Source organism: Aythya fuligula, chromosome 4 (assembly GCF_009819795.1).
Source record: "Aythya fuligula isolate bAytFul2 chromosome 4, bAytFul2.pri, whole genome shotgun sequence".
Classification (NCBI taxonomy): Eukaryota; Metazoa; Chordata; class Aves; order Anseriformes; family Anatidae; genus Aythya; species Aythya fuligula.
The window spans coordinates 30,968,285-30,992,632 of NC_045562.1; the positions used below are offsets into that span (position 1 = coordinate 30,968,285).

At 35.3% G+C, this 24,348-nt stretch overlaps 1 protein-coding gene across 2 annotated transcripts in view; it reads right to left on the reverse strand.

The window, feature by feature from the left end:
- GUCY1A1 (guanylate cyclase 1 soluble subunit alpha 1) overlaps positions 1-24,348 on the reverse strand; it is a 34,867-nt gene that overhangs the window by 1,529 nt on the left and 8,990 nt on the right. The window contains exons 2-8 of one of the 2 annotated variants that reach the window (XM_032186973.1): positions 12,082-12,493; positions 9,312-9,373; positions 8,021-8,079; positions 6,240-6,949; positions 4,551-5,036; positions 3,898-4,041; positions 1,692-1,846 (exon numbers count right to left, since the gene is read on the reverse strand). In XM_032186973.1, coding sequence (XP_032042864.1) covers positions 1,692-1,846; positions 3,898-4,041; positions 4,551-5,036; positions 6,240-6,949; positions 8,021-8,079; positions 9,312-9,373; positions 12,082-12,330 — 1,865 coding nt within the window. In that variant the 5' untranslated portion in view covers positions 12,331-12,493. The remainder of the gene's footprint in view (positions 1-1,691; positions 1,847-3,897; positions 4,042-4,550; positions 5,037-6,239; positions 6,950-8,020; positions 8,080-9,311; positions 9,374-12,081; positions 12,494-24,348) is intronic. The other variant, XM_032186974.1, reaches the window with a different exon arrangement.

Here is a 24,348-nt window from a genome sequence, read left to right on the forward strand (position 1 = left end):
TAATGTTCCAGACAAATACTTTTACATATAGGAGATGTGCCAGGTGCCATAATGTTATCAATATCTGTTTATAATTCATGTACAAATCAGAAAGTAAAAACACTAAACACAAAGTGTGTTAACACATCATTCATGCAGGGGAAAAAAAAAACATACCATGAGAATAATAACAATAGTTTATCCTTTAACTAAATTGCCTGTTTTCTAGGCATCCAAACAATTATTTTTTTCAACAGTGTACTCATTTCAGATATTCTCTTGAAATGAATACACAGCCATGCAGAGTATGCCTCAGAATATAAAAAAATCTTGTGTGGAAAAACTGTCTATTGATTTAAGAGAAGGGTATAGCCAATCTGATTCAAAATGTTATGCCATATGCACATGGAAGAAATCACTGTTGGCCACCACTGTACTTCTAACATACACTATAGCTCTTTAGAGTACATGATCCAAAAGCAGGTTACTTGCTGTGTACTCTGATACCTCTAACACGTGTGTAAAAATCACCTATACAAGATAATCTATAGTTTGGCACCCTGTAAGTCACATAGCATGTGCTGCACAGAATGTCAGAGGATCCCATGCCAAATTCTCTAACAGTGGCCACAGGACCTTGCCACAAGATCAGATATGCAGCAGTGGGTACAAACTGAATAGGAATAGGTGACTGTCCAGGCTGCAGTGAAGGCAGTAGTGCTTCCTTAAAAGGAAAAAAAAAATTATATCCATATTTCTGGTTATTTTACCCATCCAGCAATATTGCTTCCTATTACTGAATTCACTTTGTGTAGTTCACTTTTTTTGGCCACTCTGGAAGAAACAATAATCTGTATCAGTTTAAGTGGCATAAAATTCAGACCTGGACCTGGAGTAACAGTCTGAACTGTTACTACCACCAAATTCAAACTTATAAAACACTATTACTTAGCCACAAACATATTTGCAAGGTAATTTTAAAATACAATTAAATAGATAATACAAAGAGTATTACAAACAGCAATACAAAGAGAGGTTGGGAGTATGAAGGGTACAAAAGAAAGATGCTGTATTTTCCATGGGAGAGCTTGCTAACTGCATGACAACAAATACCCTAAAAATGTCTGATTTGAATGGATAATAAATAGTACAGACTAGATTACATACTAAGGTTCAAACTTAGCTGTGATCAAGACAGGTATAAACTAAACACTGGCTTGGTTGATTCATTGCAATCTATTCATTCAACTACTCTAATCAAAAGAGAATGGAGATGCATAAGGTGATGCTTAATAATTGTGCAGTTAAGTGGTTATTTTCAAGGGCACCTGCATAAACTTGGCATCAGTTTACACTGAAAGATACTTAGCTCAAAGAGGAGACAACTATTTGAGAGAAGTAAAAATTCAAGAGATTTTTCTTTGGCTTCAGGGCAAGAAGCAAAATTGGCCCTGATCCTCCATTTATTTTAAACACAACATCTGAAAAATAAATATCAGCTGTTCTGTTTCACCCTTTTTATTGCTGCTGGTTGCATTCTGAATAAAAATAACCACGGTACGATCATGGGCAATCAGATAAAAAGAGAAAAAAAAGAAAAATAAACAGTAGCACTTCAGAGGGAAGAAAAAAGATCAGCAAGATAATGAATAAATTTCACATTAACTACTTCAGGTGGACATTTTACAGACGTACATTGTAAAGCACTGTACCTGTAAGTTGTTGGGCTGACATTTATTTTTCTAGGTACACTGCAAGACTCAAACTTGTTGCCAAGAGTTACATTATTTCCAAAGAGACAATAACGAGGCATTTTAACCCCCACAACTCCAGCAAAGACAGATCCAGAATGAAGGCCAATACGCATCTTCAAATAAAAAGATAGACAAAAGCATTAAATAAAAATAATGAAATGGTTAAAGTCAGTTTTATGCATTTTTCCTTTAAAATAAATAAATAGATTATGAGCTAGTAATACAAATTCAGTTGGTATAGCCTCCTTAAAATGTCTGTATTCTGTTCGTTACTGCCTGCGCTAGCCCAAGTTTACCTCGATGTATAAACATCATCAGGAGATGTGAAGACACTTGAATATTTTCCTGGGAGGAACTGCATGGCACAATGTTAGACTGGTGACAGTTACTAAATCACACACTTTTCTGTTATGGTCAGAAGACTTAGGGAACAGTGAAGAAAATATGTATATGCTGCAGTTTCAGTTGAATTGTATTTACAATGTACCACTTAAGAGTAAATCCCAATATCAGAGTACATAATTTGGCTAATTAATGAAATTATACAGCAGTTGATACATTTTGGTACCTCTTCTTTAAAACTTGTACTCAGATTTTTGAGTTTTGCTTAGCTGGTACTGGTTTTTATGTTCCTTTTTTTTTTTTTTTATTGTATTTTATGCTCATTATACATATGTAGACATGTTTTCTTCAGCATAGCACTCTGACACTACAATGGCTGATGTTGGGAAACATGCATATCTACTGTCTGTGCTGTTCTTTATATACACACAGAATACCGTATCATTTATGAAGAAGTTACAATTTCTAGTTTTGAGTGAGAAAGCAAAAAAAGCAACAAAAGCAAAATCCACCCACACAGCAAAGATGGCTCATATACATACATTGACACAGAAGTCTGATTTAAAATAAGCAGTTTGCAGTCACGCCTTTTCTTTGACAATTTATATAGAAAATGACAGTATACCATGACATACTTGTTGCTTTGCAAAACAGTCATGAAGCATTTCATTAAAATAGATGTGTGCTTTCATTAGAAATAGAAAGATTCTGTTTTCTTCTAAGAAGGTTCTCGAAGTTGTTTATACATTTTTTTTTATTTCTATTTTAAAATTACTTTTTGAATGTAATGACATTGCTCATTCAAAACTATAGAAGTAGCAATTGTGTGGAAATTATAAACATGTTAATAATAATAATAATAATGACAAGATGTTTCTATATTTTTAACCCTAGTTTAATTTGATATTGTGAAATACAAAAAGAATGGTATTTATAACACTGCTGTTATATAAATGTATGATAAATGTGGAACATGTTATCCTCTTAATAATCACTTTCTTGTTTTTGCAATACAAACATTCATTATCTATAATCAAAGAAGTTTGAAGTTTTCTAAAGGAATGAATGAATAGATGAATGTTAAAAATGAGCAAATGAAAGACATAATGAATCGAGACACCAGTATTTAAAAAAATAGACCACATTCCAGGACATTTGAACTTAATGGAAGGCCCACATCATTTGTCATGCACACCAATCTTTCTCTCTTTTTTTTTTTTTTTTTCCCAGTGAGAGGTGAACCTATGTGGTAAGTTCAGTACATGCTTAAGTCCTCATTGAAAGGAGGCCATAAATGTAACTACCACTGAATCAGGCAGTTGTCTTGCCATTCTTATGGTATTGGTTCAGTATCTGACTGTAAAACATGAACAGCAACAGAATCCATTAAAGATATGTGGATTGCAGTATTTAGAACATGTATTTGATTATTCATGTTTATACCTGTTGCCTCAAAAGACTTTGATGTTCTCATTAGTTCCAATTCTAAGGGATTAGTCTCCTAATTATAAAATGGTAACAGAATATTTCACGCCACTTACAAACGTATTGCTACGGAGACAAAACCAGCAGCTTATCAATGTGCACCTACTGATTTCACATTTAAGCTTTTGGCGTTAATTTTCAGATTTCTGTTTCATCTTTAACTCTCTACAAAACTCTCATTCATAGAACTAAAACGATCAGTTTCTCCAGCCATACGCCGTTGATCCCACACCTTGTTTGAATTAATGTGAAATCTCCTTGACACAAAAACCCTGAAACCAACTAGACAACCAAAAATTTCCATTTTTACCATATAAAATACAAAAAAATATATGACCTTGATAGGCTCTCCATGGGGAGACACCACCTCATCTGATAGCTCCATCATCTTCAGGGCCATCAATGCTATTTGAACAGCATGGGTTTCACTTTCTTTGTGTAAACCTCCAGCAACACAGTAGGCATCTCCAATAGTCTCAACCTGAAACAGGTATATTTGTTCCTTAGTGTTATACTGCTTGACATATAAAAGAATAGTCTGTGGTCTCAGCAGGAATTTTACCTAACTGTTTGACTGAGATTTATTTGTCCTGCTAAATGGTCCTGGGCAAATCCTGCAGTGTCATTCAAAAGGAAATAAATATACAACTTGTATTTATTGCTACGCACAATGCTAGAATACCTTTCCTTACTCACCTGTTGTCAGGCACCTGTTGCTACATTAAACACCTATTTACCCCAGATTCACAGCACTGTAGCTGAAATTAATTTTTAAAATGACCTCTTAGGTTTTGATGGGTTTCTCACTTGGCTGCAAGCATGGCCGATGCTGTTGATATACTTTTAATTGTTTTGTGATTGATTTTAAATCTTTCATAAAATGAAGGTGTAGGGCAAAATATTTTTTGGACTTCTATTATCCTCTGTCCCATTTACTCATAATTTCTTTTCCTGCCACAGAACCCCACAGAAGAACAATAAATTGTGTACCTTATAGACATCTAGCTCTCCACATTGGTAATCAAAGCGAGTATAAAGCTCATTAAGCATGGTGATAACCTGCATAGGTGAGCACTGAGAACAGATGGCAGTGAATCCAACAATGTCAGAGAAAAGCATTGTGACATTATTAAATTTCTTGGCTTGCACAACTTGTCCCTGCCACAGCTGCTGAGCAACCTCTCCGGGAAAAATAGAAAACAGAAGATCTACGGTCTTCTTCTTTTCCTCTTCAAGTGCTTGATGGGCCTGCTCAAGGGTTGCTTTCAGCTTTCCTAACCTCTTTTTCAGTCCATCCTGAGCTCTGGCTTGTTCTCCGATCAGAACAACATCTCTCAGTGCATTGTGAATAGGAATATCTGAGAGGTATAATCCACGTCCTGTAAAATCTTCTAGCCTATCCACACACGGGGATCCCAAGAATAGGATGGCACTGGATTCAAGAATATAGATCATTTGGCCTTTAAGATCCATTACCTGAAACAGTTAAAGAAACAAGGATTCATGCACAACTTGCATGGCAAGTGCTTAGAAACAAGACACACATTTTGCTGAACCACAGGTGAATCAGAGTGGCCCATAGTCCTCACATCTTCATTCAGTTGCTAAAGAGAAAACATGGAATACAAAATCAAACAGCTAAATTGTAAGTTCAGCTTATTTTACATGAGCCTTCTGGTGCAAAAGTTAAACCACAGCTTAAGGACAAACCCCTAATTATGTTTGGGTATTAGTAAGTATCAATTTTATCTTAGAGAGAAAAGAAAATCAAAAGAAGAATTTTGTGCATTTTTATCTACTGTTTAAGATTGTATTGATTACAGTGGTCAATGAATTTCTGCTAACAACTGGTTAGCAAAACCATGTTTGGTTCATGCACTTCTTTCTCTGTAAGATAAAGTGAAAACAACAGTTTCAGTTTTATTAGAGGATGTTCAGTACTCACTGCAATTTAAAATTAAAAAGCAAAAATGCCAGAAATATCCCACTTTAATGACCTGAAAAGGCACGGTATTTTGTGTGAAGTGCTGTTTTTATGTCTCTTCCATACTCAGTTGTGTAATGTGCAAGATGCTGCAGAGCTCTCCTTAACATTGCTTTGAATCACTATTTTTTTTGAGGAAAAAAAAAAAAAAAAAAGGATATTTCATGATAGTGATTGCATCAGTTCAGGTATCTGAATATCAAAGATACAAAATCCTGAAGAAAGCAAAGGCTCAATGAGCACAGGAAATGTCTATTCCTTTCCCCAAATCTTAGAACTGTTGTTTTTAGGTGACTCAATTGCACTTAGGTTAAGCTTCCCCTGCCACCGTCTCTGTAGTGGTGATGCTCTTATTCTCAGCAGCATGACATGTCACTGACTTTATCTCAATTCACTGAGTTTATCTCCATATTTCAAATTACTCCTTTTTTAATAAAATCATGTTAACAGTCAGATTTTACTCATGTAAAAAAAAGAAGTTCTAATGGAGAATTTTGACTAAATATTGGTTCCAGAATCTGAATTACATTACAGTGCCCTCACCATAGATCATTATTATTTATTTGTATTAGATGTTGAAAGGTAGACAATGAAAAATACAACATAATTTTGTTTGGTGGCTATTTTAACTGTCTCGCATCTCCCAAAAGAAAATAAATTCCTCACTGAAGCCATAGTTTTAAAAATTCTCTTACCATGGATGATTTCATATCAGTATTATCCCATCTTCTCACTCGTACAGTAAACTGCATATTTAGCATTGTCATTATTCCACTGAAAGTGCAGCTTATTTTAGGGGTAAGAATTTCAAAATACTCTTCAAAATTAGGCTTAGCTTGAAATTCTCTCCTGGTCAAAAGTCTTCTTATCCCATTTCCAACTTGTAGAACAGACATGTCCTTGTCAAACATAAAATGAAATGGGAAAATCTTACAGAATACAGAGGCAGGAATCACAAGTGAAGACTGTGGTTTACATGGAGATAAAGAAGGTTTTGCGCTTTTGACTTGTATAGAGTAAAGTAAATAAGGCTGATTAACAAACTCAGTGCAGTCATTATGGAAACAAGGAGGCATGAGCATGACTTCCACCTCAGTTTCATACAAAATATGAGCTGCTGCCTTAATAATGCCAGATAAAATAAGACTCGTGACTTTCTTGGGAAAGAAGTAATACACATTTAAGAAGTCCTGATCTTTCTCCAGGCATAATATGGAGGCTTCTTCAAGTCTGTCCTTTTTTCCTGCTTCTTGGTTGTGGCCACTTTGCTTCAGCAGAGTAGTGAAACTGTTCAAGAAGTCCTTAAGGGTTCCTCCAATAACTCCTAGTATGTGTTCATCCTCTTCATAGCATATTTTGAATAGCTCTTCACCAAGAGATTCCCGTAGAGACTCCACAGGCACACCTGCATGGAATCATATTTTAGTCAGAACTGCACACATCACGCTGAATCTCAGGCTAATCTCCACTTTTTTCATCCTACATCAAACCAAATTAGCAATTTCCTTCCTTGACCCATCACAGACAGCTGAGGAGTTTCGCTCTTAGGTGTCCTGTTATGACCAATTAAAGTTGTACTACCTGGTGCCTGGAAAACATGGAGGCAATAGGCTGTAGTTTGGAATGATCCAAGACTCAGTGCTGTGCAGTAGGGGGTGTAGACAGAATGAATGCAAATTTTGGCACAGGACTTAACCCAGTTCCCTTAGCCTGACATAAAGAAATAAAATAATTTTATAAAACTAAATAAGAGTCAAAATTAAATCGTCTTTGTGCACACGTGCAGATATAAATATTATGCTTGATCCAATAAATTAAATGACCCTAGGAATATTCCAGGGCACTGAGACCAACTGGCACAGAACGGCTCACATCTTTGTAGCAAATTCATTTTAATGGGATAGCTGCACGCAAACTGATTGTTGAGTATGTCCCAACTCCCCAACTGTTACTGGGAATCATTTGGAAAACTGTTATCTGTCACAGGCCAACTGTGTGCCAGGACCAGCTTAACAGCTTAAGTATACAGAAGACCAAGTTTCAGTTTCTGGAAATGTTAATTTACTACTATAGATGTAGCCAGAGAGTTCTCCTATTGCAAATTAAAGCAGTTCTCTTCCCACAGACTAGAATCCTCCAGAAGATGTAAAGGATCAAACATTTTTTCAGTATAACACTGTCATGTATTACTGAATGTATCTTACAACTCCCTATATGTTGTTATCTTTGCAGTGTATGAATTATGACATCTCAGAGTTGAGAAACTCTAACTCAAGTCTTGACTCTCTGAGCTGTTAGTTGAACAGATGTAGTTTACTATCTGTGATGTCAGCATCACTCAAGCCATCATGATGAGGAAATTATTTCTTAATAACAAGACTATTTTATACATGCATGCATTACTTTATAGTTATATCAGCTTTATATAATCTATGTATGTGCAATATCGATGTATTATTAAACAAGCTTACATTACCTGCTGCATCAGCATGATCACTGATTATTTTTTCAAAATCTTCTCTATCCCCAGTTTTTCTGTAAAGATCATAAAAATATAAATAAAACCCCTGAAAAAATCAAGATAAACATGGTAAAAATAATATGCAACAGAAGTTATATCTAGCCTGTCTTTACTCAGTAAAGACCAAGTTCTGCTGATCAAATAGGCAGTTTTTCTTTCATGCAAAATAGGGTTTTGGTGGGATCTTAGATTATCCTGTGCATTTGAGATAAATTAAAATTTTAGTCTGAGCTCAGATTATGGATTGAGGCCGAATGCTGCAGGCTGTCATTGATTAAAATCTCTTACGTTGCAACAACCCTATTTTTAGTTTGGATTATATTTTGTTACTTGAAGTTGTAATTATATTTCATATTCATGTATAATATAACTGGAATATACATTCAAGCATTTTACATTCCATTAAATAAAAAAGATTTGAGAAGGTATTTCTGTTTTTATAGAATAATTCATTACTTTAAAATTACTTATTCATAGGTAGTAATCCAGATGTCTGTGATACAGAATGGCAGCTCTCTGAGTTCTGTGAGGTCAAAAAATATCACCTTGAATGTCAGATGCAAAATGATGAGAAGATGTAGCTTAGATGAACTTCTATATAAACAGTTAGCCATTGATAGAGATTTTCTGAATTTCCTTAATTGAAATATTTTAAATAAATACATATGCAAAAGCTGCATTACAGATGTTTAGATTTGCTTTAGATTTGCCTTAATACACCATTCAGAATAGAATACTATGTTTTTGTTTCAAACTAATACTGCATGAAACAATACGTAATTAAAGTATTCATTTCAGTCCGCATTTGCAACACACATCTGCTCAGCTTTCTAGACTATCTATGATCATTCACCGTATCCAAAGCCAACATTTTTTTGTGTAATACTAATCATTTGCATTTAAAATTCTTTCCCCAGGGTCATAGAAATATCAGTGTTTTATTTACTATTAAAAGGCCATACAATTGTGAAATAAGGCAACCATATTCACCTTTCCATCTATGTCTGAGTATCTCCAAGTTCCTCCAAAACACCCGCTTATTTTAAGCAATATTTCCCCGCACAAATGGCTTATTTTGCCCATCAAGCCAACTTACATTGCATGAAATGTCACACACCAATTTAACAAGGTAATAGAACATAGATTCCAGAATTCCTGATTCCCAGTCACCAGCCCAGTTGTTAATAACTCTCAGCAAAACATTTTTGGTGCACAATGCAGTTGCAAACCCATTACACATACATACCTGGTTTCTTTTATTCTGTGTTTTGCTAGTGTTCTTTGAAGTGCAAGATTTAGCCTTTCAAACTGGGGAAGAAAAAAAATCTACATTGATTAAAATATCATTGCTGAAAATTTAATCAGAAGAATAACATTTTTATAAGGAGAAATACTTTGCTGTCCCTGGGACTAACATCTTTTTTCGAGGTGGTATCATTAAAGGAACATGCTATTTTTGTGTTTGGGGTTTAGTTTATGTTGATGTCTTCAACTCCACTACCACTGTAATTAAGCCCCCTTAGCTGATGTGTACCTGTAGTTAGGCATTTAAAATAGTGATGTACTTTACCTCCAAGTTGTCAGAGGATAATAAAGACAGTGCTACTGAGAAATAACTAACTCAACTTTCTATCATAACCCGCCACACCCAAAAGAGAATTACCCCTCAGTTCAGAACTACTTTAGTAAATATAAAATTTATTCTCATGACAAAACAAACAAACAAACAAAAACAAACAAACAAACAAACAAAAATACTACATTCTGCATTCTATCCCCAGCAAAAGATATTAAAAAGTGGTTCTTCTAAATATTAACTTTTCTTCGAATAGTAGATTTTTTTTCAGGGCAATTTTCAAAAGTGTCAACGTCAAAATTGCTAAAGGTAACAGTCTCAAAAGCAGACATTAAAGATCAATATAACATTCTGTGTTTCAGATTACTTCCTTTTCTGTTTTCAAGACTATAACATTTCAAGATGATGTTATATGATATATACTTGTAGAAAAAGAAGGATTTCAGCTAGGTATTCTGCAAACCCAAGTATCCTCCAGATGAAAATCTATCCACTGTAGATAACCTTTGTAAATATTTTTCATAATAAAGAACCTTTAGAGTACCATGAAGATTTACCTCATTTTCCATCAATCCTCTCCTTCCGTATTCTTTCTGTAGTTTCTAATTGGAGCAGATACAATACTTCCCAAATGTGTATTACAACTGCTTTGTGACCTGAAGAGCTGTCTTCTGTATGTAGTCTCCAATCATTTGAAACCCAAACTTCAACAGAGACAGGGTCATAGAATAGCATTGCACTTCCATGTTAGAATTTGTGTGTTATGCTTGATTTGGTCTGGCTTTTCTTTGGTTTTCATTCCCTAGCAAAATTATTTTTTCCACTGTATCTTTTACTTTTTTTGTTTGTTTGTTTTTTAAAAGGAAAGTTTTCACTCCAGAATAAAATATCCCATGAAAGAGTGGCAGTATCTTCTGGGGACTGTTTCCAATCAAAAATCTAAACTGAACTTTGCTAGCCTTTTGTCATAGCTGAGGAACTAGCCTATCATATTTATATAATAGGCAGGTGCATACACATATACCACTCTTTAAAGGAAAAAAAAAAAAAAAGTATTTCATTAAAAATACCATCAACAACTATATACTAAAAATAAAATTAGATGAAATAGAAGACTACAGCCAATCTGACTTAAAACAGCAATCATGACACTATACAAAGGGTACTTTTCAGTTCATTTTTGCCTTGGAAGTCTTTCCTTTAAACATTTAAAGTAAAGATCAGTTTAAAGGGATGAATTTCTTCTATGTAAGTGCAGCAAAAGTAAAAAGTCATCTATAAAAAATGGATAATGTAGAGTTTTAGCAAAAGAATGAGATGGATACGTTGCAAAAATATATGTGCAAATAGATTCAAAAAACTCCAGCACATTTATTAAGGTACACTGATTGTCCCTAACTGAATTGTAATTAATGAACATCCAGAGAAGACCATTCACTGTATAATCCCAATATATATCAGTCAGTTCATTCACGCCTTCCTCCAAATTTGAGGCAAGCCCAAGTACAGAATGTTACACAGCTGCACTTTAAAGTTGTGATTCTTTATACAGAAATAAGCCCTGGTATTCATCTTCACTCAAGCAAACTGCTGTGAATGTATTGTGCCTGTTTTCAGCAGAGTTGAGCAGAGATGTAAGAATCCCTCTGTGAACTGCTACAGGATTTTCTTCATCTTAACTAATAGATATTAATTAGTTCAGTGTTTCAATATGATCATTGCATTTCCCAGTTGCACAGCTATTCTGTTCAGTCTCTCCAGGGCAGGGAGTAAGACATGGTTTCTGCTGTGGGGACACTGGAATTAGGTGTCAAGTTCTGTAGTCTTCACACATTTAAATCAGTTAGCTATGGTACAGCCCACTTAAGACAAGTTCTGTTTGCTATGTTTGAATTATTTGCTTGAATACATGCTTAAGGATTTTCCTTTGCATGAAACACAGACAGTAATATTTTTAAAAATAACATAGCAGAGGTCAGTATCATAGCAGATGAAAACAGTGATTCTTTTTTTTTTTTGTGATAATGAATAATGTACTTAGTATGGATTCAATTAGGTGAATTGACAAGGTAACCATGTAATTCCTATAATTCATATAATTCATGTAATTAGGTGACATGGCAGAGTTTCTCCAACTGTAACACTAATAAAATGCTATGGAAATGCATGTTTTTAAGGAGAAATGATCAGTGGAAGGTTGCAAATGGAAGGCTAAAAATACAGGGAAGTACAATGGAAGAGATATTGTAAGAGTGGACAAAACTCATTATGGCAAAATTGTATACAAAAGGAATGGAAAAGGATGAAATGAGGGTTTAAGCTACACTGAGCTAAATAAGAATACAAACTCTGAAGTCAAAACAGCTTTCAAAATGCTTACATCAATGCATTTTTAATATGTATAATGAAATGGTAGTATTAATACACATTATCTGTTTACCTCAGGAAAGATTAGCTTGCAGATGCTTTCAGTTAATGTGTGCAGGTACACTCTACTTCTGCTTGTTTTCCTTTGTGGAAGGTCTCCTTGAGCATCTTTTTCGTGGACCTCTTTGCAGATGGGCAGAGCTGCACTAGAGCTGTTTTCTGTGCAGTCCTTCTCACGTTCATCAGTAATGTGAGTTTGAGTCAGTAAGGAGAAAGGACATTCCCCTGTGATCTTCAAGTCTTTCAGTTTTGTACAGAACATACTGTACAAAGTCTCTCTCTGGAGATTAAGAGTACTTGGCTTTGTGTTTAATAGTTCTCTTTTGTTTACTAACAAGAGAAGAAGATGCCAGAATATTAGATGAGGCAACCACTGTGGAAGATTATTGGTAGTTAAAAGTCATCACGGGAACAAATATGCACCCCTACAAAACAAGAAAAATAAAAGCACACAACAAAACGTTATTTTATTTTCTCCTTTAAATTCCCATGATGTTCCATTTTTACCATATGTACATTAAAATAATGGCTTTTCTAGGGCCTTGCTCAGGAGAGCACTTAAGCTTTACTCATGTGACATTTTAAACATGTAATCCGTACTGATTTGAATGCTTCAGGTAATGCTTCAAGTGGTGTGTGTGGTTAAGTGCTTAGCTGAACTGGGGCTCCGGTGATTAAGGCAGAGGAAATGTTTTATATGATACATCCTTGGTCATAGTGATGGATGAGGCTCCTAACAGAGTAAAGACCTGAATTTCAATGAGAAACCTTCTTAATTCTTCACAAGCAGCTATTAAAACTACCCGATGTGGCACAATTAAACTGATTTGTAATGGACACTTAAATCTCAGTTTAATTGATGCTCAAGGTATCCTTTTTGTAACAGAGAACTGCGTGAATAAAGTTGACACTTTCACTGCTGGAACTGCAGACCATCCAAGACCACAGGTTAATGCCTCTTGTAAAAGCCACTGACTAGTGACAGCTAGACCACATATCTGATATAGTTGCTTGGAAAACACCAAGGGATTTTATGCTTTTACAGGTGATGTCTTTCAAACAACACATTCAGAACAGAGTTGAACAGTTGATTTTAGTAATTATTCCCTTTTTGTTACATATATTTTAGTAAGACTTAATCTGAAAAGGCTCTTCCCTTAAGGGCTACATTTTCTATTGACCGTAGCTCTTTGAATCAGATCCCCTCATCTTCATGTAATACTCTAACAAGGTAATCCTTGAGACCTTCAGGCAACTCTTGAAGCAGCTAACGTGTTACATTTCTCTCTCCAGAGATGTAGTACAATAACACTTTCTTTCAGAGACACTGTGGCTTTAATCAGCCTGTGCACCACATTGCATTTTCCTCCCTCTGAGACACCCAAAGGGCTTTTAGGGTCACATAGCAATTGCACCAGAGTTTAAAAATAACTAATTCTCTGATACAGGTTATCAACTGCTTCTTTTGAAACAGCTGTATGAATGGCACAGCAGGGGTATGCTGCAGAGCCAGCACAAGTGGCATGGATAAGAGAAGAAACAGGCAGAAGCCACTTTGGCTGGACCTCCTGCTGAAAAGGGGGAAAAAAAAAAAAAAAAAGGAAAAAAAAAGCATTGGCAGAAAAGGCCTTTTAAAGTATGCTTTAATACTGATGGTGTCAGGTCAGCTTCTAGGGGACATCTATCAAAATTAATATACTATTAGTTTAAGAATCGGTAAACACAATGCTAAGAATAAGAGGCTAAAGACTGTTTAAGATTCTGTATTTCTGATTTCAGTTTTTATATAGAAAATTATTTGTTTCTACTGCATGGGTATCAGTAATGCTTATTTTTTTATTGTTGCACACTCTTGTGTAGCAGATGAGGCACTGAAAAATTCTAAGCAAGAATCACACATTCTGTATGCATGAATATATATTAGTTTTCTTTATAAGTATTTACATATATATGTAAATATTTTCCTTCAGGAACCATTATATAACCTCATATTGCTTTAGTAAAAAAGGAAAGCAGAAAAAAATGCATCTTTTTTGTACTTAATTGGACAGTGTACTGAATCTGTGTACTAAAACTGTTAAGAAAAATAGTAATGTAAGTATATATGTGAAGCATTGCCAAAAATAGATTTATGTCTGTGATGGATCATACATATATACATACATGCTTTGCTCAATTTGGGCCTTAAATGTCAAGATAAATCTTGAATTTACAAAGTAACACTACTAAAACTTTTTTTAAATCAAGAGCAGTAAAATTTTGGAAAAAAAAAATCTGAAATATTTTTTTGTTGAAATATGTTTAAGTGTAATAAAACACTAGAGCATCTCCCAGTTAATGCCATACTTCATTTATGTGTTGCTATTAAAAATAAATAAATTAAAAAAACACAAAAGGTTCTCTGTCTGTGAAGAATGTGAGACTGAGTTAATGGTTAAATTAGGTACCAACAAATTTCAGCGCATTTGCACTAAATTACGAACAAAGGTAGTGACTGACCTTCAGCAATGATCAGTAGTTTTTAGTTGTGTCCAACCCTTCCCCTCCCCCAGTTGGCAGAATTATTTCTTTCTAGAAGACAGTAATCTGGAATCACATGGGGGTTCAATTCCATTGTAGGATATTGTATTTTAATAAAGTTTCATTCAATGCAGTATAAAAAATATCTGGGCAGGCAGAATCAGCTCAGTGAGGGAACTTATTGCCATTATTTTACACCAGGAAAACCTGGAGTGGCCAGAAGCTGCATGGTGGGAATCAGGTCCCACCCTAAGATCATCGCAGGCCAGGACTTAACTCAGGGGCAAAGTGGGCAGTGACACGAAAATCCCTGAGTTGGCAGAGCTGCTGGGCATGCATCTGCTGTATTCACAGCTTCTTTCTGGGATGCAGTCTACCGTCCTCGGTGCTGTAGGACACCCACACTCTTAGCCTCCTCTTCCCCAGTGGGCGCTAGAATCTGTGCCCTTCCTCTGAATGTGATGTTGTGTTCCTGCCAACTGCTGTTTATATAAAAGCTATCATGCATTTGCAAGAATGTAAAATGAGATCTGTGACATTTCTAGTAATAACACTGTTGTACAAAAATAATATTTTTCATGTGCAGATCTTTAAATTCCAAGTAATTATGACACAGTTCCTAAAGAATGCTTTTGCAGAAATACTTTGTAACTATCCTTTTTTTCCTAGGAACAAAGGGGATGAACCTTTGATAGCATGTACTCCAGTTCAAACCAGTATCACCTTATTAGGCATAGCAAGTTTAAAGCAGTGATCACGTTAAGATTCTGTTCCTGCAATGACAAGACCCCCTAAATCACATCTTTAAAGACACAGAGTGGAAACCTGATTACATCACAACTTCAGAGGATTCAAATACTGAAAATAAAAACCATACATATACTAGGTCTTTCTTAATTGAAACATCGAGTTTCCATTTGGTATCTTAAGAGTATCATGTACTTAAAGTAACTAAAATTCAGAAAATAAAAGTCCGTTAAGTTCTAGGAAAACCTGCCTCACTCAAACAGTAATTAGACAGGGGTTTTAAGTGTCTGAAAGGAGAAGGACAGTGAATCACTACTGTAGAATTTAAGGAAGGAATTCCAGCAGTATAATGGACTAAAAGGTATGAGAAAGATGAGATGTGGCACATATCACAGGTTAAATCAAACATTTGCAGATGTGTTTCAAGAATAATGAACTCCAGCCTTTCCATGGTTGATAATATTTAAAGACACTTTCTGACCATAACTAGAAAAAAAAAAAAAAAAAGAAAAAAAAAAAGAAAAAAAAAAAAAGAAAAAAAAAAAATAAAAAAAAAACTTGAGGAAAAGTGAAAAAAATTTGCTGGTTTTGATTTCTGTCCAAACATGCTTTCTGAGAGCTTATCCCAGGGAAGCTGCACTGTTTAATGTGAATTCTCCATCTCTGCTGTATTAATTGCTGTCTTATTTACCTTTGGAAACAAACTGAAAATTAAAATTAGATAATCTGTGGTGAGATTAAACTACAAGCAATTAATTTATTTGATGTCTGACTGAATAGAACATGGCATTGTGCCACTCAGAAAAACTAAAATGACTTTACATAGTATAGTCATAGCAGTAGGATAATTTAACAGTGCTCAAAATGCTCTGTGCAAACATTTCATTGTATATTTACATCTGTACTTGTCTTACAGCCAAAATGCCTTCCTGTATGCTTGTTTGTACTAGTTGCTTCTGAATATTTTCCTCTGCTAAAACATTTCCTTGACAATACCATGAAATAAAGTGCAGTGAATCAATCATACAGTAAAACTCTTTAATATTAACATAGCCATTTATACGAATTAAGCAATGCCACTTGCTAACAGTAGCTAAAGTTGTTTTATAATCTTAACTTGCAGACGTGGGTGAAAAATTAGAAGCAACATTACATACTTTTTTCTTCATGTAAACTGAGCCCTTTGCTTAGAGAAGGGCAGAATCTGTTATGTGCTACTGTGTTACTTTTTTTAATCAGACATACATAAGGTGAACTGCTATATGTTAAGCAACAATTAAAAAATATATATATATAGTTTGCTTTGCATCAGTCAAAATATATTGCTGACTGGATCTAACTTTCTGCAGCACAAGAGTGATTGCAGCGCTTGAAGGAGCTTAGTGTGGTCTGGAAGTTATCGCCTCAACAGAAGTAGTTGTTAACTTCTATCTTGCTTTTATGTAAAATCTAGAGCTGCAATTCCTACTGAGCTCTAATTCCTGTGGGATTCAGAAATCACTGCCTTTTACACCTTGCCAGTAGGACTCTGCACAGAGCAAGGCAGGATCTGTTACTTTATGCACAGGCAAAATACAGTCAGCTCCTAGCAAGACAGGTTAGTAGTACCCATGACCCTATCAGAAATACCTCATTGTGGATTCAGCTCTTGTCAGCAAACAAACTGAGGGGAAAAAAACTGAATGCTGTCATTTAGTCTTACAAATCTGAAATGCAATATCTGCACTTTACTTTTTCTATCTAAAGTGGTGTGTGTAGCTGCAGAATCAAAGTGATTTGTCCATTTCCAAAGATTTTAAGGAGGCTTCTAAAATCTTCCTAGAAAATTGATCAAGCGTGCATCAAAATATAAGTTAATATTTTTAAAAGTCAAAGTAAGTATTTATTAATCTTGTTAAATCCTGTACAAGTAAATAAGCTAGCTTACTCTGGCTGCTTCACTAAACTTGAACACATTCAGAGAGCACACACCTTCAAATCATTAATTTGTTTCAGTATTGGTGCTTTAGAGAGCATAATATGCAAGGAACCAGAGGAGACAGGCAAATCTGTTTTCAACTTTCTGAGCAGTAGTAAGTCATAACAAATAGAAAATTGCCAGTTGGTGACTTAGGTAGAGGACATCTTGGAAGAGGTTTGTCCTCATAAAGAGAAATGAGATGTTTTCCTGTATCTCCCCAGTAAGAGACAAACCCTTCCACTGAAATTTGAGGATGCCTCATTTACTTCTTTCCAGTAACTTGGTCCTTTAACAGGGTTTTGCTCACATTTGCTAACCTACCTGAGGACAACTGTGACGTTATGCAAGAATAATAATAATAAAAAAGTATCACGTGTGCGTATTAGGTGAAGTGCAAAACTCTAGGAAACTCCAAATGTAGGTGATTATTCAGTCCTGAATCAGTAACACCCTTGTTTAGCTACTATTGACCAGGCTTCACTTGGACTACGAAGTAGTACCTTTGTATTCAGCAAAATTCTAGGCTTGTCCTAGGTGCAGTTTGGCTACTTGAACAAAGGCAATAACTGATGACAAGATTGTTTTCCTCTGTGTAGATCAGGTGAGATGAGACATGGTATTTGAAACTGGACTTTACAATACTTTGCTGAATCTAGTAATTTCTTGGATACCAGTGATCTCAAATTCTGTTCTATCTGTAGCAAGAAAGATGCTTTGTCAGTCATTAACTTTTCTTCTTATTCCCCCAAACATTCAGTTTTCTTTCTGACAAGTCATCCCACTTCTGATCTGTCTGTACCACAGAACTCTTTAGAGAAGTGTTATTTTTCACTCCAAAGTGAAAAAATTGCCTTTGTGCGCTATGCAAGCCTAGTTCCAGTAGCCGGACTGCCAGATTTAGCTCTCTTTGGGGCTATTTTTAAGAGACATAAACTCACAACTCTTCTATAAATCATAGAATGCTTGATTTTGATAGGAAGGAGATATCACTGCATATACCAAACTATCTAGTGGAATTCCAGTGATTACTAAGCTATGCACAAAGTAGTAATGCAGTTATGATAAAATTAGACAAGTTATACTAATCAACTGTTGGTTTAACAACCCAAATATTTTGCTAAATCTAAATTCAGTGTGGTAACTTATCATAGTCTCTGTCCTGTATAACTGCTTAGGACAAACTAAAAAACCTAGACCTTGTTTACAAGGAAGACTTTCTCCCCGTGTCGTCTGGAATTTATTCATCTTTCTACCTTTTTTCTTCATGGAATGTTTTAAGAAACAGAAAAATGCAATCAAGTGTTTTCTTTGTGCTACGTCTTACAGAGCGTGATCCGTTGCAAAACTAAATGAAGTAAGAATGTTGAATTATCCCTTTCTTTGTCCCCACTTTAATCAGCAGAAAATAAGTCTCAGGAAATACAAAAGTAAACCTCAAAACTTTTAATGCATCTCATGTTAAGGTCATCATGAGACATACATTTATTCTACTTTAAAATATTAACATTTGTAGAAGAACATCAAGCTCTGTACCATAGCATAGAAACCAGTATTCCTGGAGACAGGCAAAACCCCTAGTTTTAAAGTATCACTGGATTTCTGATACTGATTTTGAGACTGACTCATTTCCCTCCAGTGGTCTGCAGCAAATCCCTGGATCCAAATATAGTCCTGGGAGAGGCCCAGACTCCAGATGTGAAAGTTATGTTGCAGCTACATCTCTGGTTTCAATTAAAGGCACAGGGGGGACCCTAATTACTGCCTCCATGTTTTGGCATGTGACTAAAGGAAGGACTAATTCCCAAATGTTGCTTATAAAATGTATATTTGTCATTTTAAGTATCACATGTGCATTCATTCATAAATATTTTTCCTATGCTAGGACCAAATTACAGGGAGGCATGCTGAGAAGATAGCGTGGGAAAAATATTCTCTTCCTGTTAGTCAAAGCCTATCCGTGAAAACACTCCACAGCAAGCCCAGCAGGCAGTCTCTGTGCACCTGATTCTCAGCTCCCCCATCATGCTCTCAGGCAGAAACAGCAGTTTCTGGTTATAGCATGTCCTCTCAACCTCATTGCTGGTCTGAGGCATGGCTAGTACCACCAGCTAAGTGACTTAGAGATACTAAGTGGAGATACTACCCATGGAAACCCCAGCTACCTTACTTTGTGGGTACTCCTAACTTTGACGGCACATGTTAGTCACACCTTAGTTCTGAGGCAGAGCTGGAGATAACTCACAAGCAGTATAACCTGTTGTGTGTATCCACAACAGATTATTTTTTTGAGTACTCCTGATATTGGTCTGACATAATTGATGACACCAGAACTATGCAAAGAGAGAAGCAAATGAAACAGAGGTGCTGCAGTGAGGACAAGCAATACCTAAAATTATCCAAATTTCCAAAAACTGTTCTCACACTTCTAAAGGAGTATATTTTAAACATGGCATTTCCCTTTAATCTTCATTTGCATTCCATGAAAGTACAATTTTTTAATGAGTGTCTTAAGAAAGCAAATAAATAAAATTTGTGTCTTCAGAATTCTTTCTGTCACTTCAGGAATTAAAGCTTGTCCTGCAGACATACAGGGTTCATGGCAATTAGGAGGAGTTAAATTAAATGCAAAGATCAAAGTCTTGCCCATAGTCAGTAGAATGTAAATTAGAATTTACAAAAGGTGAACACCGTGCCTCTAGAATGTGAAGAAGTTGGCAATTGTTGTGGCTACAAATTCTTTCAAAACACATACTTAGAGATGAATCTCTCAAACTTACCAGTACATATAGGTTTACTCATTTTAGTAGACCTATAACTTTGAGTGTCTCCAAATGCTGTTTTTGTTTAGCTCATAGATTGTAAACACTTTTTAGGAGCAAAGAAAATAAATAAAAAGAAACAATTTTAATCATCTGCAATAAAAATGAAATCTAATAAATTTCAGAGTATTTTTCACTGAAATCTTTAGCTAGTATTCATGATTTATCCAGGATTGCTACATCTTCTGTAATAAATGAAACAAACTTATTAAAAGTGCAAAATTTCTAATGCATGAAGTTACTTCTCCTTTGAGGACCATGGTCTGTATCAACTGTAAAGCATCTCCAGAGATGACAAAATAATTCTACTGCTTCTTCAGAGACACTTATATTGCCAAGACTTTACATGTTTGTATTCATCCGATTGAAGTTGAAGATGCGTAACTGTTTACACAACTGGCATATCTAACACCATTATTGTTACTCTTTTCCCAAAGATACTGGAATGTTCTAGAGGAATATAAAACACTGACTATTGTGTCTTATGACAGTGCAAACATTCCCTATGTGTTCTCAGTTTTAAATTAAATTTTAGAGATTTTGGATCTTGGAAAATTGTTTGAAAATTAGATCTGTGGAAAGCAAAGTGCTTCATCAGTAGATTTCAACCACAGAGTTTTTAAACTTAGTATTTGTCACCTGCAACTTGTGCTTACAACATCTACAAGACCATTTTCACGCTGAAAGTCACTGACAAATGCCTTTCATACTTATTCATAGTTAAGCACTCATGCCAACTTGCACTGAGGTCAATAACAAGTTTCTGTATATAGTAGGAATAGCATTAGACCCTACCAGATCTGCCACTATTGTCACAAAAATACTGATTTGCATTTAGATGTGTGGATGTAATAGTAAACACAGAACTGATCTCATTTAAAATTCTGGAAAAGTTAAATGCTATGCATGGGAAGCTAACAGCAGAAACTTCTAATTAGTGAAGATGGTTTGTCCTGCAACAGCAAAGTCATGGCCTTGTAATTTCTTCAGATAGGAAAACAAAATAAAATAAAATATAGCTCTTCGATTCAAGAACTGTATTCAACCAGAACAGATAGTTGAAGATGTTTTTTCACAGCTATCACGCAACTACTGACACTGCTTTAGCTAGAGCCCAAGGCAAAGAAAGCAGCTCTGAAGAAGAGGAAAAATCAGCTACTTCCCTAATTGTTCTCCTTCTTGGTATCTGCAGGGCTGGACCAGAAGGCACCTTCCTTTTCAATTAAACGGTTACAGATGTTTTCTGCTACAAAATGCGATTAAAATATTTTAAATAGCTGATTTGGCCGTGCACACTGTAGATGAGTACCTTCATTTTTTATTTCACTGATTGGTCTGTCACTTTTCAGACAATGTGCTATTTTTAGAAAATATTTGAGTGCACAAAGGCAGTGAATCTTACCTTTGTAAAGTACAATTCCAAAGGATATCAGCACATCTTGTGCAACTGAATCCTCTAGGAATACATTACAACACCAATTTCACTGTTGAGTTGCTTTCTTAGTTGGTTTCTAATACTCCTTTGGAAAATGCAGCAGACACACATTTAAAGCAGGGAAAGATAGATATGTGAATATATAAATACATGATATAGATATATATAAATATATATGTGATATATATATGTGATAAACGTGAATTTATATAAAACAGCTTTTTTTTCATTAAAATAATAAAACAAAGTGAAAGTTAGATGTTTTGTGAAATACTGGGCTTCCACACGTGGTATGTTAATTTCCAAATGTTCAGTAGCCCTAAAGAACAGAGAAAAGTTCTGTCCTTATATCTAAAGTGCTGTCAAATGGGAGAAACCTCAGTCAGTGTTGCTCTCCCAGTTATAACAGATGCATTTAGAAACATTTAGCATGTTCCAAACCACACAATATACCAACTCAAGTACATTAGCCATTGAAATGCAAATTCTTGTGGCAATATCACATTTGGGTATTTAATCCCACAGAAATACAAATAGTATCTATCTTCCAGAATTTCTGAAATAGCAAAGAAAAAAGATGCTTGGCTTAAAATGCTTTTAAGTTCGATTGAAACTGTCTGATTTCTGTGGCAAAGCTCTGTCCTGAGCAAGTATGTTTCCCTGAACTGGGCCTGGAGAAATATAGAGAAAAGGGTGCTGCCAAGAGAAACAAAACAGATTAAGAGATTTGGAAGAATGGAAATCCAAGAAAGGGTTAACAAAGAATACAGTGGAGAATCTCTGGTCATGATGTACCAATCACTGGCTTTTAAATTCATACACAAATTCAACATTTAATTTTGGAAATAAATTAAACGTATTTTAACCATAAGGATTCTCCTGCTACTTTTCCCACAAACTCCTACGACCTTCTGGGCAAGGTTCTTAGGTCTTTCTCCCATTTGGAAAATGCAGATAATTTTTCCATAAATCAAGGGAGATGATTTCACCAGAGGACATAGATTTTTCAAAGGCAAGAATCATATGAAGAACTCTTCACAGAATTTCTAGGTTGGAAGAGACCTCAAGATCATCGAGTCCAACCTCTGACCTAACACCAAACACCTAACACTCTTACCAAACAATATGTTTGTTATCCAAACAAAACAGCTTCTGTGATGCATAACATTGTGCACAGTAGGAACCACAGCGTAAGTTTCCTAGGGTTATTCTATGAAGAGGACCTACAACTGACCATGGTTCCTGATCTCACAACCTGTTTAACTGCATTATCTGCAATATTAACTTCACTGTATACTTACTGAAGTCTGAAAGATCAAAGCTCTGCTCCATTTCTCAGATAGCATAGTCTTTTTCATTTATCATAACATTATTTTACAATATCTGCCGTTCTTTATTATGTGAAGGAGAAAAAGGAGAGAAGGGATATAAACATAGAAAAAGGAACAAGGAGGGGAAAAAAAAAAAAAAAAACAAAACACGAGGTAGTAGAGAAGGGAGCCTATAGGAAGACATAATGATTAAAAATCTGTAAAAAAGAAGGAAAACATAGGCAACAGAGCCTATGCCAATTTGCAAAGGCATAGATGGTTCTCTTACTGATATATAGCTTTTTCTGCAGTACAAGTGCACTTCACTGAAGTACACTGGGTACTTATGCAAATCATTTGTCTGTAGTCTTCAGTAAAGCCAATAGAAAATGTTGACATGATAATAGCAATGAACTTTTTCAGCAATATTTTAGATTTTAGAAGATTTTTTGTTGATGTAGTTACTACAGCTTGTGTTTCAACCAACTTTATTGGTTGTGTATTATTCTCAGTTGCAGATTATATACAGAAGCATACAAGTTTATCACCCCGATCTGGCTTCCAAGATTGAAGTTCTAGTTTCAGTGTTTTGTCTCACTAGCATCTAATGGTAGGCAGGGAGTGACATACCTTGTTTTCTTGCACTGCTTAATGTGGTAACCTGGTGTTATAACAGAAAGAAGAATTTTCTAGACCTGACATTTCATACGTTATTTTCTAGCATTTTGTTTTAAATTGCATTGATTTGTAAGTTAAAGGCAAGATACACATTTTAGCTGATTTAAGATTTCATAGTTTTACATTTTATTTTGTAGAGGTATTTCACTTTTCTTTTATATGTCTGTGAGGAATCTTTCTTTTCTCCATCAGGCCTTCTGAAACACCATTTAGTGCTGCATATGCATCTGAGATACCAAGATGGAAATACTACTTACCTGGCTTCCTTAAAGGCTGAGACCTCCAACCTAGTGAGGCAGCATGAGACTGTGCTACTGTTAGCAATTACCAGTAATTGGAAGGAAGGTATGGCTTGCACTTTGGCACCACAGAAGGTAGGACAGTTCATAGTTCAAAGTATGGTAATTTACGCTTTGGTGCTGGGAGTCTTTGGGTTTCAGTCCTCAGGCAAAACAAAGAAGGAACAAACACAGTCTTGCTTTAGAGGCTAATGCTCCAAATGAGAGCGTCAGGTAAAGAGAAGTAGCACCACATAGGTATGTGGAAATGACAACTGACCAACAGATACAACGTGCCAGTCATTCTTGAAGGCTTAAATCTGAACCCTGAAGTAATAGGCAAGGACTATAGAGAATCTGGACTGTATTGCCTTTACTGAGGTAACAGGGTCATCTCAGATTTATTTAACTGTGAACTAATACTTATATCAAATGAAATTGTTAAACACCTTTGTCTCAGCACTTCAGCTTCTGCAATGATAGATAAACTACACAGATATTGTAAGAAACACTTGAAGTCCCACATCAAAAGT